Here is a 19448-nt window from a genome sequence, read left to right as displayed (position 1 = left end):
ATGCACATTGCATGCCCACAATCAGAGAAAATCGAGCCAATTCTTACGCTCTATTTTTGCAGCTGTATTTGGGTCTGATGGGAAGTAAATTGAAAAATGGGGTCATATGTAGAGGAGAAAAAAAAAAGAAATGGAACAGAATAAAGGGCGTTAAAATATTTTTAAAATTTCGAGAAAAAGGTCGGGTAGTTGTTTAAGATTTTTTTTCTTCTATTTCCTTACTTTACTTTTCTTCTATTTACTTACGATAGTGGGAAACATGGGATAATTTATGCATAACGGACTTGTTTCCCACTATCGTTGATGCCCTGGCATACTATACTAACTAGACAGTGAATCCTTAAATCTTTGGCACTTGAGAAAAAAACCTGCCGATTCAGAAATTACATCACCATAAATGTCTGATTATGGGAAATATTCTAGCACTGGTTCTCTGCCCTTGATTCCAGTCGCTGCCGCTAGGTATACAAGTTGGTTTTTTTAGGGCGCTTGCGCCCGTTAACCAATGCCAGGGTACTAGTCTAGGAAATATTCCTAATAAAGCACTTTTCATCTCCAAAACGTTCCAAAATTATGTCACAGTGTCCTTGAATTCACTTCCTTTAATTAATTACACCGGCAAAAAGACAGGAAGACCAAAGTCCGAGTTCCATTAGCTTAAGTCAGAACTATTGGTCCTGTTACACGTAATCGATTTCATTACTCACGCCGGTAATTTACTTCATAATAGATTTTCTTGCAAATATGATTATTTTTGAAAAGATTTTTAGTGAAAAGTCTATCGATTACTAAATACCTCTTATCACCATATATCGATATTATATTGCCTTTTTGCAATTGTTTTAAAAACAAAATCCATTGCAACTATTTACGCGTCGATTTATTAAAAACACATGTCAATATTTTGGCGAGATAATCTCAATCGCAGTCAAATTTAGCCTCGTGGGAGCTAAGCAGTATGGAATGTCTGTGTTTGACATTAATTAAACAACAAACTTCGGGTAAAGTTAAAAAGAACCGTTTGCATAGCAGTGAATGAATCATGCTTACAGTTGTCAAATAGTTTGTGTTGATTTATTTCCAGGTTCTGTTTTGAGGCTTGTTAACCATATAATAAATGTTTCAGACGTAAACTATTCAATATAAATAGTGTTTTAAGAATGTCCGATCCTCAGCAAGGAAAGATAACTCTTAAATTCATTATTCAATTGAAAAAGTCTCAAAATGAAGTTTTTCACTTAAATTTTTTCATGCAACAAGTTTCATTATATATGCATCTTGGTGTGATTCAAAGACCTTTGAAAACTAAGAAAAGATCTTTTAAATGTTGATATTTGTACCCCTATAAACGTATTTTAAGAGTTATAAACATTTCAAGAAATCGAATTTCATTTTATCTAGCCTTTAATGTCAATGTTCATGATATTAAAACAGAAGTGATTTTTCGTGATAGGAATTAAACACTTTATATACGATGCATTCATTTATAAAATAATTGAAAAAAAAAAAAAACATAGTATAGATGTACATAGGCATAAAAATCATTCCTTTTTCTACAAATGTCAAAATATCAATAGTTTAATTTCTTTTTATCATAAATATATTTTAATATGATAAACGTGATGACTTTAAAATTTCAATCGTCAACTTCCCTTATTCTTAAGCAGCAATACTATAGTACCTTCATCTTTTGCATACGGAGTTTATATCTCTCAGCTGATTCGATACGCAAGAGCATGCTCTACGTATGAACAAATTTTAAAACGAGGTAAATTATTGACAAACATGTTGATGAAACAAGAATATCAGCAGTCTCGTTTAAAGTAATCATTTCGTAAGTTCTAATGTCGATACAATGACTTTGTCAGCAAATACAATTTATCATTGAGTCAAATGCTGACTGACGATTTTCATACGAATTGTTAGTCCATTATTTATACACCGAATTGACGACGGATTTTTCCGTTACTTCTTAATGATGACAAGGAGCAAACGGAGGGTGTGACCGGTCGGCAGGGGATGCTCACTCCTCCATGACACCTGATCCCACCGTTGATGTTTTGGATGGATTTTCGATCTTGAATACTGTTCGTTATCTCCATATGTTTCATTCATCAATTTTCAATTAGAAAATGCATAGTTGTTTTTGTTCGCTTTTCCTGAAAAAAAAAAACTTAAAAATTTTCCATATGTAATATAATTATTTTTAAAGATGATTTTTAACTTTGAAAATTCAGAGATTTTTTTTGTTGTTGGTATTTTTCAATTCTGCAATGCCTGATTTTCAGTACCCGAGGTTCGGAATACCTTAAATGAACATGTATATATAAAAAAAACTTAAACCTCATGCTAGGGTAAGGAGGATAACTCCTGTGCTTCGAAAGTACGTACTTGGTACGTATTATTAGTTTTTGCTTACGGCATGCAACTTGTTTTATATTTTAACAATATATAACATTTAAGAGAAGATGACACAATTTTCAATGGAAATTAAATCATTTACAGTGTTTAAATAATATGTGTAGCTAAAATGATGAAAGGAATACTAGCAATGAAAATGAGTTTAATACGAGAGAGAATTAAAAGTAATGTCAAAGAAGATAGGGGGATAAGGCGGGCGATGTGCCTATGGTGCGACAGGTAAGAAGTGGAAATTTTAATCTCAATTAAGTCCAAATTTTATTTGATATTTCATCTAATATTTACAAAAGCCTACAAGGGTCAAATTAGAAAATGAAGAAAAAAAATTAAGTCGTAATAACGACTTTTTATCTCGTTATTACGACTTTCTTAAGTCGTAATAACGACTTTTTATCTCGTTATTACGACTTTTTATCTCGTTATTACGACTTTCTTAAGTCGTAATAACGACTTTTTATCTCTTAATAACGACTTTTTATCTCGTTATTACGACTTTCTTAAGTTGTAATAACGACTTTTTATGTCGTATTAACGACTTTTTGTCTCGTAATAATGACTTTCTGAAGTCGTAATAACGACTTTTTATCTCGTTATTATGACTTTCTTAAGTCGTAATAACGACTTTTTATCTCGTAATAACGACTTTGTATCTCGTTATTACGACTTTCTTTAGTCGTAATAACGACTTTTTATCTCGTTATTACGACTTTCTAAGTCGTAATAACGACTTTTTATCTCGTAAGAACGACTTTTTATCTCGTTATTACGACTTTCTTAAGTTGTAATAACGACTTTTTATCTCGTATTAACGACTTTTTGTCTCGTAATAACGACTTTCTGAAGTCGTAGTAACGACTTTTTATCTCGTTATTGTGACTTTCTTAAGTCGTAATAACGACTTTTTATCTCGTAATAACGACTTTTTATCTCGTTATTACGACTTTTTATTTCGTTATTACGACTTTCTTACGTTGTAATAACAACTTTTTATTTTTTTTTCATTTGAAACATTTTTTAACTTGGTCCTTCTAGGAGAGAAACGGAAACGTGCCTGGTATAACGGTGTCGTGTAGCTGAAAACGCGATGATAGTTGAGTAATAAAATTGTTAAAAACAGTTGAACCAGAGTTGCACCAGAGTTTGAATTCATTTATGACAACAATCTGTAATTATTGACAATATTTGGACTTGTTTTGTTTACACACTTATAATCTAAATCAATATGCCGCTAAATTGAAGACATTAGTGTTGCGCATCGCAGAAATCATTTCAAAATATTATATATATATATGATACATAAGCGCGTGTCGAAAGCAAACTAAAGGGGGGGGGGAGGGCTAAACCAACAAAAAATGTTTGGGGGCTACTCAGTAAGCCCCAATTATCAATGCCTATGTAGACTATATTATGTATTTCTTTGCAAAAAAGAGGTTTAAATTGTTCAAATGCACTTTAACATTCCTCGTTCACAGACAAAAACTTTCAAAATATCAACGTGAAAGTCTATAGGCTATATCCAAATTACTATATATTGGCAACTTCTTTCCGTACCAGATTTAAATTAAACTACCACATCACCCTTAGTAGTATAAGGCGTCTAGATAGACGGTTCAACTGAGTGCACTTTTTATGCAAATAAGGTCAAAAATGGAGGATTCTGATTGGTTGGGGGGATAGGGGGGTCAACGGAGTGCAGCCCCCTGGGGGATAGGGGGGTCAAGGGAGTGCAGATTAGGGGTTTGGGAGGATAGGGGGGTTCAACTCAGTACAGGTCTTAGGGTGGGGGGGGGGGATAGGGGGTCAACTCAGTACAGTCCTTTGGGGGCTAGGTGGGTCAGTACATAGCTCTAAATACGGTGTTTACACTCTACTATACGTGGCTACTACGATTCACAAACGCTGCTACTACGATTTTTTGGCAGCGACTCAAGAATGTGATTATGACGTCACGCATTCATTCACAGTCTAAAGCCTAGTCTAGACAGCCTAACCGGTTTGAACTGGATTTTCTGAAAACAATAACAACCTGGATTTTCTGAAAACAAGAACACACACAAGACAGATTAGAACAAGGCAATTTTTATTCAGAATCAAAAATACATCAATTTACTTTTTTTTCTTCTTCTGTATCTTTTCAGGGATCTGTAATCAATCGCTCTGTTATACCCCAAATTTTACAATAAATATTTAAGACATTACTAAAGTGTATACGACCAATCAGGTAGTAGGCGTAACTTGGGTGGAATAACCTTCTCTTTTTCATGTCCTTGAGCAAATCTTGAAGACAGTCTTCTGAATTTCTGTACCAGTGACTTACATCCAGAATACCAGGAACACCCTCGATTGACCACTTGTATTCAGGATCACCAGGAACACCCCATATTGGGTACTTGGATTCAGGACCACCAATTATTCCCTGAATATAGCTGGAGACTAGGTTTCTTCTCTTAGGACAATCTGCAGCATGAATTTTTTGTCTTGTTTCCCACCATACTATTTTGGTCATTTCTCTTTGATTAGGCGATTCTGTGGAATGAATTTTAAAATTCATGAAATCCTGTATGGCTTCTTCTGTGGTTTTCATCCAAGGTCCCTTCTTGTCAATACCTCCGAATATCTCAATAAACCAACGATGCTCCGTTTTCTCTGTCATATTTTTTGCGTGCTCCATTTTTACCTGTGTCCAGTTCCAAGTACTCACGCAGAGTGATCCTTCATGTCCAGCCCTGGTTTATATATAGCATGGGTTTGTTTAGGGTCGTGTGCAAAAATACGATAGACTTACGTTTTTTATGCTGACTACACAGGTAATACTTGGCAGCGATTCAAAGGGCCGTGTGCAAAAAATTAGGGTCGTGTGCAAAAATAGGTTGGACTTACCTATGCATTGTGACGTCATCCACTGTATAAATACAGCTTTTCTCCGACTTTCGGCTCATTCTACTGTCAGAGCCAGCTCCTTGCCGGGGGCATGGATTCTACTAGAGAAAAACAGTTACAGGCTCAACGATTATTGAAACGGAAAAGAACGGAGAGAGAATTAGATCCACCACCCAAACCAATTTCTGAGTATTATCAGATGAGACTGCATGCAGAAACGCGCTCTACAAAATTTAAAGCGCATGAAAATAAATATATCGTCCATTTCAAAGAATTTCCAGAAGAGGAAAACACAGGATTCGTTCGTCGATTATTCAGAGACATGTTACAAACCTTCAAATCTAAAATGCAGTGTAATCCTAACGATTACCTCCGCCTGAACCTACGCCATAATTCTCTGGATTCAGAGATTTGGTACGAGTTTACGCAATGTAAACATTTAAACGAAGACCTCATTTTAGATAAAATAGAAGCCGTGAATCAATCCAAAAAGGAGTTCAAACTGGGTGACGGCTCCCTGGAATTCTATCTGTTTCATGTCAAGTATTCCGAGGGGAGTGGTGGAGACAGAACCAAACATCTACAAGTGAATAAAGAAACTTTTAAGAACAATAAAAGAGCCATCGTTCGGATCGTCAATCCCTGGGATAAATTTTGTTTAGCTAGAGCCATCGTCGTGACTCGATTACACAGTCAAAAACCCGAACATCCAGACCCCGAATGGGAAAAACGATGGCTTCATATGAGATTAGGAGATGTAAGAGCCAATGACCAGAAACGAGAAGCAATAGCCCTCATGGAACAGGCCGAGTGTGATATCACTCAAGCTTGTGGAGCCCGAGAATGGACGAAATTACAACAAGTATTAGCTCCTCAGTATCGACTAAAAATATTTCAGTTCAAATCCACTTCGACTAAACTCTGTTTAGAACCTATTTACAAAGGTTCGGGAGAATGAACTTATTTGAACATATTGTTCGATAACCATCATTACGATGCCATCATATCCATGCCTGGAGTAACGGGGAACCCCTATTACTGTGATCATTGCGATGTGGGGTACAGTCATGTCACAGACCATCGGTCCAAGTGCCCTAATCGCTGTCCCTTTTGTTTAGGACACCCTAAATGTCCCAAAGACGGGAGCAACATTCGATGCCGGGAATGCCATGGATTTTTTAAGAACAGGACCTGCTACGAAAATCATTTAAGTCCCCATAGTAAGAAAACCACCACCACTGTCTGTGGGGCTATACGAGAAGTGTCAGTCCTGGATGCCTAAGAAATTATTACCTCGTCACAAGTGCGGAGAACAGAAACAGTGTAAGATCTGTAAGAAAATCGTCGATGCCGATCATCAGTGCTACGTACAACAGAAGCCCCAGAAGAAGAAGAAGGGGAAAGACACCTTACAGTTTTACATCTATTTCGATTTCGAATGCACTCAGGAAACCGGCATTCACATCCCTAATCTGTGTGTGGCACACCGCGTCTGTCAACATTGCAATCACTTAGACATAGACCAAAGCTGTCCTCATTGTCAACACATGGGACCCCGTCAGCACCTATTTCAAGGACCAGACACCTTAAAGAAGTTCATGGACTGGTTATTACAACCCACTACAGGTACTAAGAATTCCACTTTAGTACACGACGAGGCCATCATCATCGCCCATAACTTCAAAGGATACGACGGACAATTCATTTTGAATCACCTGGTGCATTCTGCCTCCCTGAAACCTAACGTCATCATGAACGGCAGTAAGATCTTGTACATGGAAATTTGCGGACTGAAATTCATCGACTCGTATAGTTTCTTACCTTTTCCTTTAGCTAAGATCCCCCCCGCTTTCGGATTCGACGAATTGAAGAAAGGTTATTTTCCCCACTTTTTTAATACGGAACAGAACCAGAATTACGTAGGAGTCTATCCACCGGCAGCTTTCTACAATCCGAACGAAATGTCTACCAGTGGACGACAGGCTTTTTTGAATGGTACGAACAACAGAGGGGAAAAGTGTTTGATTTCCAGAAAGAGTTTGTAGAGTATTGTGTCTCCGACGTCGACATTTTACGACGATGCTGTGCACAGTTTAGAACCACCCTCAAGAGTTTGGTCAACGTGGACCCTTTCCAGGAATCCATCACGTTTCCCAGTGCTGCTAATTTAGCCTACCGTCGACAATTCATGCCTAAAGACACCATTGCCATCATTCCGAACCTCGGGTATCAACCGGCACGACAATATTCGGCCAAAGCCTGTCGGTGGCTCACCTGGATGAGTCAACAGAGTGGATGTCACATACAACATGCCAGAAACGGAGGCGAAGTCCAGATCGGAAATTATACCGTCGACGGATACCAGGAGGCGACTCACACCGTCTACGAATTTTACGGGTGTTATTGGCACGGATGCCCCACCTGCTATCCCAGTTTACAGACCGAAACTCATCCTCACCGGACCCAATTTACTTACCAACAATTACACGAGGAAACCCTCAGAAGGACTTTGGCCTTGGAGGATATGGGGTACACCGTCTGTAGTATCTGGGAGCACGATTTCGATCAGCAAGTGCAACGAGATGTGAGTTTACAACATTTTGTACGAGACCTGGACATTCCCGATCCTTTGAACCCTAGAGAAGCCCTGTACGGAGGCCGGACCAATGCCACTAAATTATATTGTGAGGAAGGGGACATGAGATACGTGGACGTCTGTTCCTTATATCCTTACGTGTTGAAACACAGACCATTTCCCCTAGGGCATCCCGAGATCATCACAGACGAGTTCCAGGACGTGAGAAGTTATTTCGGCTTCATTCACTGTCGGGTCTTACCTCCCCGAGGCCTCTATCACCCCGTATTACCTTATCGGACGGGAGGCAAGTTATTATTTCCCTTATGTCGCACGTGTGCCGAACGACAGGACTCTACTTCTCAAGATCCATGTCAACACACCGACCGGGAACGTAGTCTCACGGGCACCTGGGTGACGACCGAATTACATAAAGCTCTGGACATGGGATATACCTTAGAGCGAATCTACGAAGTGTGGCATTTTAAAGAAAGCAGTCAAGAGTTATTTAAAGATTACATCAATACCTTCCTCAAGATCAAACAGGAAGCGTCCGGATTTCCCCCCGAGTGTAAGACCTCAGAACAAGAACAAGATTACATTCGACAAGTCTTAGACAAAGAAGGATTCCTAATGGATAGGATCAGTATCGAGAAGAATCCAGTGAGAAGAACTATTGCTAAACTCTTTTTAAATTGCCTGTGGGGAAAATTTGCTCAACGCTTGTTATTACCCAAAACCAGATACTTGAATGAAGAAGAGGAATTACACCAACTCTTACAAGATTCGACTCTCGACATCAAGGGCATGCAACTCTTAGTTAATAAAGAGAACCCCAATGAAGACAAGATGCTAGTGAATTATCAAGACAAGCAGGAATTCGTCGAAGAATGTCCCTTTGGAAACGTGGTCCTTGCTTGTTTTACCACCGCCCATGCCCGCTTACACCTCTACGAGACTTTACAACCTTTAGGTGATCGGGCCCTTTATTTCGATACGGACAGTATCATTTACCAACATCGGGAAGGAGCTTTTAATCCTACCTTGGGCAATAGTTTAGGAGAATGGACCGACGAATTAGACGGGGATCACATCACCAAATTCATGTCGGCAGGTCCTAAAAATTATGGTTACCAGACCTCCAAAGGAACCGAGACCCTTAAAGTCAAAGGAATCACTCTCAACCATCGAACCTCTCAGATCGTGTCCCTAAACACTTTACAAAAAATGCTCAAAGGAGAAATAGAGGAAGTTACAGTCCCTTATCCCCGCAAAATCCAGAGGACCCGTGATCATGGCGTCGTGAACAAACCTTTAGAGAAAAAGTATAGAATTGTGTATGACAAGAGACAATTGTTACCCTCTTATAATACTTTACCTTATGGTTATTGATATGTTGATATGTTTGACTTTTTGAATTAAAAAAAAATTGAATTGTTTTGTGTGTTGTTTTTTTTCTTCTCTATAAAAGGTAATCTTATTCAAAATCAAAGGTCATTTCTAATCATGGGGAGTCGCGAGCCAGACCAACCCATGCGTTATCCCCAGTATGCTCAGCTCTCAAAGAGAGAAGCTACTTTTGAGGAGGGATGGCCAGAACCTCTCTTAGGGAAAATACCAGACCTAGCTCGAGCCGGGTTTTTCTACAGGGGATTGAAATATAACGCTACCTGTTTTCATTGTGGAATGACTTTAACCAATTGGGATGTTGAGGACGATCCTTGTGCAGAACATGCTTATTGGAACCCCAATTGTCCTTACATCAATCAGTATAAAGGACGAAGCTGGGTGATGGGTATATTTGTCAGGTATTTAGAACAACAGGGATATAAACCTTTACCTGAAATTAAACCTCTACTGAACCCAGAACCAGACGTTCAGGCTCGAGGAAAATGTCACATTTGTTTAGACGAGGAATTACAAATCGTTTTTCTACCTTGCAGACACGTATGCTGCTGTGCCTTGTGTGCTCCTTCTTTTCATTTTTGCCCCATCTGTCGAGGCCAGATTCAACAATCCAAACGCCTTTTTCTGTGTTAACTATAAATAGGACCCTGAACCCAACTCTTCCTTCATTGATCAAGATGTATTCCGAGGAGACACCCCTCCCCTCTTTTCAATTGAAACACGAATTTACCATGGTGGTCGCTGGACCCTCGAAATCGGGCAAAACAGAATTCGTCAAGACATTAGTGAACAATGTAGACTGGATCACTCCCAGGCCCGAAAAAATCGTCTGGTGTTATCGGGAATGGCAACCCGCTTACACTTCTTTAAAAGATAAAGTATGTTTCATCCGAAATATTCCAGAAGACGACGAGAAATTAGTAGCCAATTTGAGTGTGCCCCATTTACTCATTTTTGACGACATGATGGGAGGAAAAGCCATCGAATCCATTGTGGATTGGTTTACCCGCAAAGCCCATCATCGGAATACCAGTGTGATTTACATCACTCAGAATTTATTTGATCGAGCTGCCTCTCATCGTACCATTAGTTTGAATGCTCATTATTTAGTCTTATTCAAAAATCCCAGAGACAAATCTCAGATCAGTGTATTGAGTCGTCAGCTAGCTTTGCCTCATTTGATGTCTGCTTATCAAGAAGCCACCCAGGTACCTCACGGCTATCTTCTGGTCGATTTGAGTCCCCAGACCCCAGACGAATACCGATTAAGAAGTCGAATGTTTGAATTGTTGACTATACACATGCCTCAAGAGTATAAATAAAAGTGTTTCACACTCTTCTGGGTCATTGTTCATTTCACTCTCATCATGGCTCCATCAGCCAAGAGTAAATTAGTGAGAACCTTACGACGTTTACAGCGGGAACGAGATCCCGCCAAGCGAGCCCATTTAATCGAATTAGGGCGTAAAGCCTTATTGAATTGGTTTGCCATGGGAGCTCGCAATTTAATGAAAGGGGTCTTACCTATCAATAAACAGACCCAAAAGTTTATCGATCATCATCGTCAAGATTTAAAGATCATTGCCGATCAATCGGCCAGTGATGAAGACAGAAAAACGGCTATTTTAAAACGCGGAGGAGCTGGATTTCTAGGTGGAGTCATCATTCGTCATTTATTTAAATGGAATAGTCCTAAAAAACGACGGGTTCGTCGTTTAAAGAGTGTAGTAGTAAGAGTCGATAATAAGAAACAAAGAGTGTTTCCTGATTGGATGGTCCGTGTCGGAGGAGCAGCTCAAAAGAGTAGAAAAAAGAAAAGAGAAAAGCCCCTCCCAAGAAAAAAGCCCCACCCAAGAAAAAAGCCCCTCCCAAGAAAACAGCGGCGGCTAAAAGGCGAAAATCTGCTCCTCAAACTCTAGCTCAACGTAAAGCCATGCCCGAAAGTCTAAAAAACGAATTCAATCAGTATTATAAGGAACAAAGACAACAGACCATAGGAGAGTTGCTCAAGAAACAAGCAGAACTAACTGAGAATGGATCGTGCTATGGGACCCATAGGCAGTCAAAGAGCTAGCGATTTAGAAGTGTTTCCTCGAGTGAATGTGGGCATTCCCTCCTCCTCCTCCCCTGGAATTAAAGTCCCCGTTCATTCCCCTAAAATCACACGTTTTCAACCCTTGACAACCTCCACGCCTCAACTTCCTAAAGGCCTGAGATATAAATGTCGATATTGCGGAAAAATTTATGTCAGGGAGAAAGCTAGAGATAAACACGAGAGCGACAAACACGGAATGTATGCCCCTCCTTAAGAGAGACACTATAAAAGGGAGTGACATGAGAGATTTCTCTTCATTGTTTTCAAAGATGGCCAAGAAGAAAAAGGGATGTTGTACGCGATTAAGAGCGCATGCCCCTCTTTTAAGAGTGTTATCAAACCCTCACTATTCCTCGTCCTTAAAAACGGGGATTTTAAAACATTGTTCTGGAGATTGTATTCTGAAAATTTGTGAGATCGTCTACAACCTATTAAAAGGGGTGTTACCTCTCAATTCGGCTCAGAAACGAAAACTAGCTCCAAAGAAACACATCTTAAGGAGACTGATTCGACCTCAATCTGTCCAGAGACGAAGAGCTTTATTAGTCAAGCAGAAAGGTGGTTTTTTTTTCCTTTTTTAATCTCAGCAGCTGCTCCTTTACTTTTGAACCTCCTAAAATGAGTCGTAAAATGGTGTTAGTACCTGAAGTTCTGTTGAATGAACTCAAAGGAAAACTCCCCAAACCTCCGGAATTTCAATCTACTCTGAGTATAGGTCAAGAATTGGACCAGATTACACGACGTGAAGATTTAACCCCAGAAGAAAAAGTGGCTTTATACGGTCAAGAACTTCATCGGTATAGGAATTATTTACAACAAGCGAGAGAGCCAACGACTACCAAAAAAACCTCAGTCCCTGCACCCTTAGCCCCAACCCCCGCAGCAGCAGCAGCTCCAGACCCCGAGATCGATCAACAAATCATTCAAAGTGTGAATAAACCCATGCAAAGAAAAGCTGAATTATTATTAAATCATTTAAAGAAAAGCAAAGTGTTGACTTGGAATAAAGACGGAGAAATCAGTTATCGAGGTCAAAAAGTACCCGATTCTAACATTGTGGATTTAATGGCTGAAAACATGAGAACCAGACCCTTGAAAAATCATCCGGTGCCTAAAGGATTAGATGAATTTGCTCAAGCTTTAAAAGACACCCATGCTCCCATGGACTACGTGAAAAATCAAAACCTTATAAAAGCCATGCAGAAACCAGGAAAAATCAGTACTCCTAAAGGGGGCATCAGTGACGACGACGACGACGAAGAAGAAAGCGGATTTCATGATGCTTCATCTTTTTTGACCCCTATTAGACGATCTATAAAATCCAAGCCTTCTCCTATTTTAAAGTTAGAGGTGGCCCTCCAGAAGAAAAAGAAAGTCAGATCAGATCTATTTCAAAAGAGATTACAACAAATCGAAGAAGATTGGCTTCCTTTGCCTAAGACATGAAGAAGAAGAAGAAGAAGAAGGAAGACATTTTAACAGATATTTTAAAAGAGATTTATTACGATCCTAAGAGAGGGTATGGAGGCATACAGACTTTGTATCGTCAGGTCAGAAGTCTGGGGCATAAGATTTCCTTAAACACCATACGAGAATGGTTAAAAGAGCAAGATACCTATACCTTACATAAACCCATTCATCGAAAATTCCGGAGACAACAGACCAGAGTGACGGATATAGACGAACAATGGCAATTAGATTTAGCCGATGTGTCCAGTTTAAAGAAACATAATGACGGCTATACGTTTTTATTGTGTGCCATTGACGTCTTATCTAAATATGCTTGGGTGGTGCCTTTAAAACAGAAAACGGGGAAAGAAATGATTCGAGGATTAGAAGAGATTTTCCGACAAGACGGTCGACGTCCAGTCCGCATTCAATCGGATCAAGGCAAAGAATTTACCAATCGAGAATTCTTACAGGCGTTTAAATCTATTCATTTCTTTACCACTCGCAATACGGACACCAAAGGCAGTATCGTGGAACGATTTCAGAGAACCCTCAAAGCACGCATGTGGCGGTATTTCACTCGGAATCAAACCAGACGGTATTTAGAGGTCTTACTGGATTTAGTGTATGCTTACAATCATACCTATCATCGCAGTATCAAAAGAACCCCAGCTCAAGTGAAGCCCTCGAATGTGTTAAAAGTCTGGAAAACTTTATATGGGGAATTATCACCTAAACCAAAACCCCCCAAGTTTAAAACAGGAGATAAGGTCCGCATCAGTAAAGCCAAACGCACTTTTGAAAAAGGATATTTACCGAACTGGACCACGGAAATATTTACCATTGCTCAACGAGTCCCCGGTCGGTATCCTTACGTGTATCGAGTACAAGATTACAACCAGGAGGAATTAGAAGGGACTTTTTACGAGAAAGAATTACAACAGATCATTAAAAAAGACAACGTATACGAAGTGGAGGAAATCTTGGGGTATAAAAAGCGACGAGTCGGGAAGAAAATCATTCAAGAAGTCAAAATCCGGTGGAAAGGATATCCCCCTAGTTTCGATTCATGGATTCCCCAAACGGATCTCATCCAGTAACACCTCATTGGAAATTTTGTGGAGAGAATATTCCTCGAGAAGAAATTGTGTATTTTGCACAATTATTCATTTGTATTTCCCTCATCATCACGAGTGTGGTCATGTTAGCTTTACACGATCCTAATCGAGAATATTGGATGGTCTGTGTGAGTTCATCGGTGGGTTACATCATGCCTAGTCCTACCATGATGCATCAAACCCCTACGGTCAAGAAGACGAATTCACCAAGTTAGGATATATATTAGGAGATAACCAAACCCCAAGGGGATCATTTCTGATCTGAGTGAGGGACAGAGCACACCATGGAATTTTTATTCTCAGAGTATCGTTGGAAAATAGTTGAACCTGAAGGGACTACTTTAAAGGGAAGATGGATGATAAACAAAGAGAAATGTATTCAAGATTTCTTTGATCAAAATCCAGGACAAACAGGTCTCAATGAAATCTACCTGTATAAGAGATTCAAGTTACCGGACCGCAAAAGGACAAAGACCGTGCTCTTAATAGGACCTAAACCACCTAAGTATGGAGAATTCAAATGGAAAGTCAAATATGTCTTGGCTCACCGAAGACTGGGACCCGAGAAGACTTGGATTCAAGGAAAATGGATGGAAAAAGCTGGAGATTGTATACAAGACTATTTGAAGGAAGTGATCCTAAAAGGATACGATATCATGGACTGTGCTTGTGAAACAGACTATTTGTACATGAGGAGATCGTTTCCCATACAAAAAGAACTGAACCAAAGTTTTGAATGTTTGTTATCATAATGTTCTTGTTATTGTTGTTGTTATGAATAAAATAAAAGAAAAACCAAAATTCTAGTGTTGTTAGTTATTTCATATATACACACAACTAAGCGCTCTCTATACACTAGGTTTGTAAGGATGACGTTACAATCTGTTATAAATACAAAGGTCTTAAGGTCTAGGGTCTCAGTCTCAGATTGAACATGGCCGAGAGCAGTAGTTTTTACATGACTTTACCCAGTGATGAGTCCATGTCCTCTTTTTCTAGCAATACGACAGCCCAATTTAAATCATTATTGCCACAAGCAGTCGATTTAACAGACGGAGAATGGGAGGTGGCTTTAACAGAAATGATGTATCCCAATTCATTGAAAAACATCACAGAAGAGGAGGCTTATTTTGACATCCTGGTCCCTCAGTCTTTTGCTTCCCATATCAAAGACCCAAATGTTTTTAAATCGGGCAGATTTAAAATGAAAACCTTAGACCCGATGCCATTAAGTCAATGTCCTGTACTGATAGATTGGGCCCATACTAAATGGCCTCAACTCATTGATCGAGATAGCAAGTTGGAAATTAGGTGAATTCACTTCAGACCCGGGCCTTACACTCACCCCATGGCTTTGACAGAGGAAATAAGTCTAGGACTAGAGAGATCATTGAGAAAAATATGGAAAACCCCTGGTCATCCAGATGAAGAAAATTCTATGAAATTAGTATATTATGAGACCTATGATCGAGTGATGTATCAATTTAATGGAAAAATGCTTTAAAAAAATCCCTTGTGCATTCGTTTCCCCACATCCTTAGCTTATAAGCTAGGCATGGACAGTCAGAAGGTCATTCTTCAGAATGATACAGAAAACATGACCAAATGGATCAACATTAGTTACTTGGGAAACAATACTGTGGATTTATATGAAAATCTGAAATCCATGTATGTCTATTGTGACTTGATTCAACCCCAGACGGTAGGATCCAATGCCTTGAAATTATTAAGAGTGGTGCCTTGTACATTTCATTTGGAGGACTCAAAACAAGCCAAATGGGAACCCATTCGAGCGGAATATTTGAAACTAAGTAAAAACATTTCGATACCATTGAGATTCACATCATGTCTCCTTTAGGACAACCCATGCCCTTTGTAAGTGGTAAATCAGTGGTGAAACTTCATTTCAGAAAAGTATACTGAGATGAATGTACCGTTGTTTTGTTCCATCTTATTGGGTGTGATGGCTTGTCTGGGATGCTGTCTGTATTGTATTCCGCCCTAAAAAAGGGGGTATAAAAGGAAGTCCCCCGAGGACCTAAAGGTCAGTTGAACAAGAGACATGAACCATGCAGTATCATCCCGGATTACTGAGACAAAGAGGACACGGACAGTTTGTCTATCATAGAGGTTTATTACGTCAAAAAAGACACGGTTTTTTAGGATCCCCATTTAAAGTAGCAGCTCCCTTGGTCAGCAATTTAGTAGGAGGATTATTAGGAGGGGCTCAGCAGCAACCCCCACCACCACCACCACCAGCCTATTATCCACCCCAAAACTATCAAAGAGGAGAAGGATTTTTTACTGATTTACTGAAAACCGGAGCTAAACACGCCTTGACTGCTGCTGCTAGAACGGGGTTAGACGTATTAGAAAATAAGAGATCTTTAAAAGACGCAGTCAAAACTCACGGAGTACAAGCTCTAAAAAATACTTCGGGAATGGTGAAACAAAGAATGAATCTAGAAGGTACTAACAACAGAAGAAAAAAGACCCCTATGTTAGCCCGAGGAGGTCCTAAGAGAAAAAGGAAAACACAAGGAGGAAGTCCTAAAAGAAAACGTCCTTTAGATGTGTTTGACTGAGAGAGAGTATAAATAGGCCAGTCCAGTGAACAGAAGGTTCATTTGTGAAAACTGAATCCAAGTAGACACATCATGTTACAGCCCGATTCCTGTGCGTGTGGGATGAACAATTTACAATTGTTCCAAGTCCCTCCGACTAATATTGCTTTAGAAGACTCGAAATGGGAAGAATATTACCCCATTTCCAGTACTTTAGATTCGGAGACCGCTCCCATCGAATTTGAAATTAAAGGACAAGGAGATCACTATCTGGATTTATCTCAAACTTATCTTCAACTGGTATGTCAATTTACCAAAGATGATGGAAGTAATCTGACTGGGACGAACAGCACTTCGAGTCCAGTGAATAATATCTTACATTCCATGTTTACGGAAATTGATGTCAGTCTGAATGGGAAAATAGTGACCCCGGGGGACGGATACCTATCCTTACAAAGCTTATCTGGAGAAATTATTGTCATACCAACCCAGAACTTTAAAGACACAGGCGAGGGCCTGTAGTCTGTGGGAAAAAGATACAGCAGGACACATGGACGAACTGGGTTAGTCGACCTTGGTGTAGCTCAAAATAAGACCTTTGATGTAACTAAGGGCACAAGTGGTGCGGCCGATACAGTGACCATTAACGAACCCATCCTCACAGAGTTACCGGCCAATTCTAAAAACGAAGGATTCCGAAAAAGACACCAAGCTATTGCTGGGAGTAAGAAAATCACTTTGCTGGATGGTTTACATCTGGATTTGTTTCAACAAGATCGATTTCTACCTAATGGAGTGGACGTCCGTTTGAGATTTAATCGAGCTAGACCTGCTTTCTACATGATGATCAAAGGAGGAAGTACAGGAAAAGTGAAAATTTTGAGTATGATCTTGTGGGTGAGAAAAGTCAAACCCACAGCAGTCATGATGAATACCATTAATCAGAGTTTGAACACCCACAGAGCCAAATATCCCTTGAGAAGAGTGGAAGTGAAAACCTTTACTATCCCCATAGGAACTCAGTCTAAGATTACGGATCATCTGTTTCAAGGGCAGATGCCTAAACGTCTCATTTTAGGCTTTGTGGAGAATGCGGCCTTTAACGGAGATAAAACTAAAAATCCCTTTCATTTCCAAAACTTTGGGATCAAGAAATTAGATGTCAGTATCAACGGAGAGACCATGAGTACTCGTTGTTTTGAGCCTAATTTCAACGACGATTTATATCTGAGATCTTATCTCAGTCTGTATCAAGCCCTGGGAAAATTAGGAGAAGATTGGGCTCCGGACATTACCCTAGAAGAGTATAAAAGCGGCTACACTCTATGGGGCTGGGATTTCACTAAAGATCAAGAGGCGCAATCGGATAAATTCCACATCATAGAAACAGGAAATCTGAGAGTAGAAGTGCAGTTTACCAACAATACGGTTAACACCATCAATTGTGTGGTGTATGCAGAATTCGATAACCTATTAGAAATTAACAAACAGAGAGAAGTGAGCATTGATTACTAAAAATGGATACGGGACAATTGAGAGAAGTCTTATCCAGAGAATTCAAGAGTTCTTTTGGGGGCGTGTATCCTGTAGATTTATTACCGGATCAATTAAGACCTGGAGAAAAAGCTGTCGTGGTAAATACGGATCCTCAAGATCGACCTGGAGAACATTGGGTGTGTCTGTATGTGAGCAATCCCGTGGTGGAATATTTCGATTCTTATGGATTTCCTCCCTTACAAAAAGAAATTCAAGACTTTATAAAGCGTCATGCTCACCAATGGATTTATAATCCGTATCGCTATCAAGACTGGAATACCGATGTGTGTGGACAATATTGCGTGTATTATTTACATCAAAGAGACAAGAAAAGAAAGAAAACCGACGAGTGGTTATTCCCCTTTGATTAGAGTACGGCTTTACAAAGGGACAGATACGTGGCGAATTGGTTTAAAAACACTTATCATAAATTACCTACGGGTCATGGACAAAAGTGTCAATGTTTTTATCAAAATGTAATGTAATGCATTGTTGTTGTTTGTTGTTGTTGTTTGTTGTTACAAATAAAAGGGGAAAAAAATTGTGGTTTTTGTCATTTTTAAAAGTAGGTTATCTCCCTTTAACCATAGATTATTTTTCAATACACAAAACAAAATGGTAAGGGTTTGATTTAAAGATTGGGGGAAAAAATAGATACAATGAAAAAAGGTATAAATAGTAAACATGGTACAAACACACCTCAGTTGTGGACTGGCTTTCTTATGGGTAACAGCTTCAGCAAAGAAATGAGTCAGAACACTAGATTAGAGGAAACTGAATGGTTACTTAAACAGGAGGGAGGAAAAGATATCATACCACCTCCCTTGATGGAAGAGCATCCTGTAGAATATAAACCTCAGGAGGAGGAAAAAGAAAAAAGATTGACAAAGACAATGGAGTTTAAACCCATAGAGGAGAAGAGTCCACAAATAATGAAAGAAGTCCAAACTCAACTCTTGGAAGATATTAAGACTCATTATCATAACAAACATAAAGAAAATACAGGCAATCGTTATATTGCTAAGTTTAAAATAGACAGATTTAGAGTAGCCAAAAACTGGATATTTAATTTAACTGGGTGCAGACAGGAAGATGTAGATCAAATCATTAGAAGTGATTATCAATACTTGATCTTACAAAAAGAAATGCATCCAGAAACTGGAAAACTTCATCATGTGAGAGGATTCATTCAAATGAAATACAGCGGTCATCAGAGATACATGTACAAAAAGATTCATGGGTTAACCTGTTTTGATATGTCTCACAGCACACCAGAATTGGAAAGAACATTTTACAGACAAGGTGACTATGAAGAATATGGGGTTCTTAAATCTGAGGTGAGAAACAAAGAATTAGTTCCAAGAGATTGTAGATTTACCTAAACAAAATATTAAAAAAAAAAT

The 19448-nt window shown here is 39.2% G+C and overlaps 2 protein-coding genes across 2 annotated transcripts; both read left to right on the top strand.

The window, feature by feature from the left end:
- Window positions 1–6310: 6310 nt before the first annotated feature.
- LOC134240578 (uncharacterized) lies at window positions 6311–9268 on the top strand. Its single transcript, XM_062722664.1, has 2 exons — window positions 6311–6521; window positions 7209–9268. Exons 1-2 carry the CDS (start codon window positions 6311–6313, stop codon window positions 9266–9268), a joined length of 2271 nt encoding a protein of 756 aa, XP_062578648.1.
- Window positions 9269–16602: 7334 nt separating this feature from the next.
- Window positions 16603–18024, top strand: LOC134240577 (uncharacterized protein F54H12.2-like). Its single transcript, XM_062722663.1, has 2 exons — window positions 16603–16809; window positions 17122–18024. The coding sequence occupies exons 1-2, from the start codon at window positions 16603–16605 to the stop codon at window positions 18022–18024; spliced, it is 1110 nt and encodes a 369-aa protein (XP_062578647.1).
- The last annotated feature ends 1424 nt before the right edge of the window (window positions 18025–19448 follow it).

The sequence above is a fragment of the Saccostrea cucullata genome, unplaced genomic scaffold (assembly GCF_032062105.1).
Source record: "Saccostrea cucullata isolate Sc308-1 unplaced genomic scaffold, CSIRO_AGI_Scuc_v1 ctg3089, whole genome shotgun sequence".
NCBI lineage: Eukaryota > Metazoa > Mollusca > Bivalvia > Ostreida > Ostreidae > Saccostrea > Saccostrea cuccullata.
This window is presented reverse-complemented; position numbering and strand designations above follow the sequence as displayed.

What these genes read in the sequence shown, in the direction of transcription:
- LOC134240578 (XM_062722664.1), top strand. Translation starts at nt 6,311, where the DNA reads ATGCCTGGAGTAACGGGGAACCCCTATTACTGTGATCATTGCGATGTG. An exon ending in AAATCATTTAAGTCCCCATA is followed by an intron (nt 6,522 to 7,208) that starts GTAAGAAAACCA and finishes AATACGGAACAG; the next exon opens with AACCAGAATTACGTAGGAGT.
- LOC134240577 (XM_062722663.1), top strand. Translation starts at nt 16,603, where the DNA reads ATGTTACAGCCCGATTCCTGTGCGTGTGGGATGAACAATTTACAATTG. An exon ending in CTCAAACTTATCTTCAACTG is followed by an intron (nt 16,810 to 17,121) that starts GTATGTCAATTT and finishes GATGTAACTAAG; the next exon opens with GGCACAAGTGGTGCGGCCGA.